The sequence below is a fragment of the Salmo salar genome, chromosome 03, assembly GCF_965601325.2.
Source record: "Salmo salar chromosome 03, fSalSal1, whole genome shotgun sequence".
Taxonomy (NCBI): Eukaryota; Metazoa; Chordata; class Actinopteri; order Salmoniformes; family Salmonidae; genus Salmo; species Salmo salar.
In genome coordinates this window covers 103,587,501-103,592,500 of record NC_138293.1, presented here as the reverse complement: position 1 = coordinate 103,592,500, position 5,000 = coordinate 103,587,501, and the positions used below count along the sequence as shown (strand labels likewise).

General features: G+C 60.3%; 1 protein-coding gene across 2 annotated transcripts in view; it reads right to left on the bottom strand.

The window, feature by feature from the left end:
• LOC106592203 (C-type lectin domain containing 16A) overlaps positions 1 to 5,000 on the bottom strand; it is a 72,121-nt gene that overhangs the window by 28,587 nt on the left and 38,534 nt on the right. For both annotated transcript variants that reach the window (XM_082972981.1, XM_082972982.1), the window contains exons 12-14: positions 4,881 to 4,981; positions 3,431 to 3,550; positions 3,115 to 3,248 (exon numbers count right to left, since the gene is read on the bottom strand). In XM_082972981.1, coding sequence (XP_082829107.1) covers positions 3,115 to 3,248; positions 3,431 to 3,550; positions 4,881 to 4,981 — 355 coding nt within the window. The remainder of the gene's footprint in view (positions 1 to 3,114; positions 3,249 to 3,430; positions 3,551 to 4,880; positions 4,982 to 5,000) is intronic.

Here is a 5,000-nt window from a genome sequence, read left to right as displayed (position 1 = left end):
TTTGATTTGACATTAGACTTCATCAGGAGGAAGAGAGGAAGCAGGAAGCAGGGAAGAACATTGAGCATGAGTGATGCTATGGATGAGCAAGCCACTGGACGTTGCTTATTCAGAGCTGTTATAATCCTTCCTGATTAAAAGGTTGCTATTCCCATTAAAACAAACATCCTATTTTGAGACAGAACCAGAGATTCCATTGTGGTGCAATAAAGGAAAATACTGAAATTAAATGACTCATTTAACAAGAAGAAGAAGAGGAGGAGGAGGAGGAGGAGGAGGAGGAGGAGGATGAGGAGGAGGAGGAGGAGGAGGAGGAGGAGGGCTGGGGACCAGAGAGGAGGGCTGGGGACCAGAGAGGAGGGCTGGGGACCAGAGAGGAGGGCTGGGGACCAGAGAGGAGGGGCTGGGGACCAGAGAGGAGGGCTGGGGACCAGAGAGGAGGGCTGGGGACCAGAGAGGAGGGCTGGGGACCAGAGAGGAGGGCTGGGGACCAGAGAGGAGGGCTGGGGACCAGAGAGGAGGGCTGGGGACCAGAGAGGAGGGCTGGGGACCAGAGAGGAGGGGCTGGGGACCAGAGAGGAGGGCTGGGGACCAGAGAGAGAGGAGGGCTGGGGACCAGAGAGGAGGGCTGGGGACCAGAGAGGAGGGGCTGGGGACCAGAGAGGAGGGCTGGGGACCAGAGAGGAGGGCTGGGGACCAGAGAGGAGGGCTGGGGACCAGAGAGGAGGGCAGGGGACCAGAGAGGAGGGCTGGGGACCAGAGAGGAGGGCTGGGGACCAGAGAGGAGGGCTGGGGACCAGAGAGGAGGGCAGGGGACCAGAGAGGAGGGCTGGGGACCAGAGAGGAGGGCTGGGGACCAGAGAGGAGGGCTGGGGACCAGAGAGGAGGGCTGGGGACCAGAGAGGAGGGTTGGGGACCAGAGAGGAGGGCTGGGGACCAGAGAGGAGGGCTGGGGACCAGAGAGGAGGGCAGGGGACCAGAGAGGAGGGCTGGGGACCAGAGAGGAGGGCTGGGGACCAGAGAGGAGGGCTGGGGACCAGAGAGGAGGGCTGGGGACCAGAGAGGAGGGCTGGGGACCAGAGAGGAGGGCTGGGGACCAGAGAGGAGGGCTGGGGACCAGAGAGGAGGGGCTGGGGACCAGAGAGGAGGGCTGGGGACCAGAGAGAGGAGGGCTGGGGACCAGAGAGGAGGGCTGGGGACCAGAGAGGAGGGCTGGGGACCAGAGAGGAGGGCTGGGGACCAGAGAGGAGGGCTGGGGACCAGAGAGGAGGGCTGGGGACCAGAGAGGAGGGCTGGGGACCAGAGAGGAGGGCTGGGGACCAGAGAGGAGGGCTGGGGACCAGAGAGGAGGGGCTGGGGACCAGAGAGAGAGGAGGGCTGGGGACCAGAGAGGAGGGCTGGGGACCAGAGAGAGAGGAGGGCTGGGGACCAGAGAGAGAGGAGGGCTGGGGACCAGAGAGGAGGGCTGGGGACCAGAGAGGAGGGCTGGGGACCAGAGAGGAGGGCTGGGGACCAGAGAGGAGGGCTGGGGACCAGAGAGGAGGGGCTGGGGACCAGAGAGAGAGGAGGGCTGGGGACCAGAGAGAGAGGAGGGCTGGGGACCAGAGAGAGAGGAGGGCTGGGGACCAGAGAGAGAGGAGGGCTGGGGACCAGAGAGGAGGGGCTGGGGACCAGAGAGAGAGGAGGGCTGGGGACCAGAGAGGAGGGCTGGGGACCAGAGAGGAGGGCTGGGGACCAGAGAGGAGGGCTGGGGACCAGAGAGGAGGGCTGGGGACCAGAGAGAGGAGGGCTGGGGACCAGAGAGGAGGGCTGGGGACCAGAGAGAGGAGGGCTGGGGACCAGAGAGGAGGGCTGGGGACCAGAGAGGAGGGCTGGGGACCAGAGAGGAGGGCTGGGGACCAGAGAGGAGGGCTGGGGACCAGAGAGGAGGGCTGGGGACCAGAGAGGAGGGCTGGGGACCAGAGAGGAGGGGGCTGGGGACCAGAGAGAGAGGAGGGCTGGGGACCAGAGAGGAGGGCTGGGGACCAGAGAGAGAGGAGGGCTGGGGACCAGAGAGGAGGGCTGGGGACCAGAGAGAGGAGGGCTGGGGACCAGAGAGGAGGGCTGGGGACCAGAGAGGAGGGGCTGGGGACCAGAGAGAGAGGAGGGCTGGGGACCAGAGAGGAGGGCTGGGGACCAGAGAGGAGGGCTGGGGACCAGAGAGGAGGGCTGGGGACCAGAGAGGAGGGCTGGGGACCAGAGAGGAGGGGCTGGGGACCAGAGAGAGAGGAGGGCTGGGGACCAGAGAGAGAGGAGGGCTGGGGACCAGAGAGGAGGGTTGGGGACCAGAGAGGAGGGCTGGGGACCAGAGAGGAGGGCTGGGGACCAGAGAGAGAGGAGGGCTGGGGACCAGAGAGGAGGGCTGGGGACCAGAGAGGAGGGCTGGGGACCAGAGAGGAGGGCTGGGGACCAGAGAGGAGGGCTGGGGACCAGAGAGGAGGGCTGGGGACCAGAGAGGAGGGCTGGGGACCAGAGAGAGAGGAGCTGGGGACCAGAGAGAGAGGAGCTGGGGACCAGAGAGGAGGGCTGGGGACCAGAGAGGAGGGCTGGGGACCAGAGAGGAGGGCTGGGGACCAGAGAGGAGGCCTGGGGACCAGAGAGGAGGGCTGGGGACCAGAGAGGAGGGCTGGGGACCAGAGAGGAGGGCTGGGGACCAGAGAGAGGAGGGCTGGGGACCAGAGAGGAGGGCTGGGGACCAGAGAGGAGGGCTGGGGACCAGAGAGAGAGGAGGGCTGGGGACCAGAGAGGAGGGCTGGGGACCAGAGAGGAGGGCTGGGGACCAGAGAGGAGGGCTGGGGACCAGAGAGGAGGGCTGGGGACCAGAGAGGAGGGCTGGGGACCAGAGAGAGGAGGGCTGGGGACCAGAGAGGAGGGCTGGGGACCAGAGAGGAGGGCTGGGGACCAGAGAGGAGGGCTGGGGACCAGAGAGGAGGGCTGGGGACCAGAGAGGAGGGGCTGGGGACCAGAGAGGAGCTGGGGACCAGAGAGGGGCTGGGGACCAGAGAGAGAGGAGCTGGGGACCAGAGAGGAGGGCAGGGGGTCAGGACTAAAGGGGGGAGGGACTGACACACTCACCTCTAGACAGGCCAGGTGAACGTCCTTGATGATGCAGTGAGCAGGCGAGGAGGAAGAGGAGGAGGAAGAGGAGAGGACGGACCGCTTCAACAGCAGACAGCTCAGCTCCAGAGTAGCCAGACGTACCTTACCATCTACACACACACACACTCGTTAGGTGGTTTATGGGTGCGTGTGTGTGTGTGTGATAATGTGTGTGTGGGTGCGTGTGTGTGTGTGTTCGTGTGTGTGTGTGTGATAATGTGTGTGTGTGTGATAATGTGTGTGTGTGTGTGTGTGTGTGTGTGTGTGTGTGTGTGTGTGTGTGTGTGTGTACCTGGTTGTGCGGCCACGTTCATCACCCGTATGAGCCTCTCCACCAACACCTGGCTGTAACAGGTCCTCTCCTGGTCTGGGACTGGTAACTGGAGCCTCTCTAACAACTCCCTGTTGATACCTGGACATTCACACAGTTACAGCTCCTATCTGTTATCAGAACATCTCTACAGAACCTCCTGGTCCACTGATCTGTTATCAGAACATCCTGGTCCACTAATCTGTTATCAGAACATCTCTACAGAACCTCCTGGTCCACTAATCTGTTATCAGAACATCTCTACAGAACCTCCTGGTCCACTAATCTGTTATCAGAACATCTCTACAGAACATCCTGGTCCACTAATCTGTTATCAGAACATCCTGGTCCAATAATCTGTTATCAGAACATCCTAGTCCACTAATCTGTTATCTAACCTCCGGGCTCTAACCTGCGGGCTCTAACCTGCGGGCTCTAACCTGCGGGCTCTAACCTCCATAGCTCTAACCTACCGGAGCTAACCTACCATAGCTAACCAACCATAGCTAACCTGCCATAGCTAACCTACCGGAGCTAACCTACCGGAGCTAACCTACCGGAGCTAACCTACCGTAGCTAACCTGCCGGAGCTAACCTACCGGAGCTAACCTACCGGAGCTAACCTACCGGAGCTACCCTACCGTAGCTAACCTGCCGTAGCTAACCTGCCGGAGCTAACCTACCGGAGCTACCCTACCGTAGCTAACCTGCCGTAGCTAACCTGCCGGAGCTAACCTACCGGAGCTATTCTACCGGAGCTAACCTACCGGAGCTAATCTACCATAGCTAACCTACCGGAGCTAACCTACCGGAGCTAACCTACCGGAGCTAACCTACCGTAGCTAACCTACCGTAGCAAACCTACCAGAGCTAATCTACCAGAGCTAATCTACCAGAGCTAACCTACCGGAGCTAACCTACCATAGCTAACCTACCATAGCTAACCTACCATAGCTAACCTACCATAGCTAATCTACCGGAGCTAATCTACCATAGCTAATCTACCAGAGCTAATCTACCAGAGCTAACCTACCATAGCTAACCTACCGGAGCTAACCTACCATAGCTAACCTACCATAGCTAACCTACCATAGCTAACCTACCATAGCTAACGTACCATAGCCAACCTACCATAGCTAACCTACCGGAGCTAACCTACCGGAGCTAACCTACCGGAGCTAACCTACCGTAGCTAACCTCCCGTAGCTAACCTCCCGTAGCTAACCTACCGTAGCTAACCTACCGGAGCTAACCTACCGGAGCTAACCTACCGGAGCTAACCTACCGTAGCTAACCTACCATAGCTAACCTACCATAGCTAACCTACCGTAGCTAACCTACCATAGCTAACCTACCATAGCTAACCTACCATAGCTAACCTCCTGGACCCATCTATTGTTGAACAGAACAGATGGTGTAGATGCCCTCTCACCTTTACTGTGTGAAACAGCGTACAGCAGACAGAGAACAAACAGAGCATGGTAATCATCTTCACTACAATCTAGAGCACTGTACACCATGTCTAGGAACGGTCTGGAGGAGAGAGACAGAG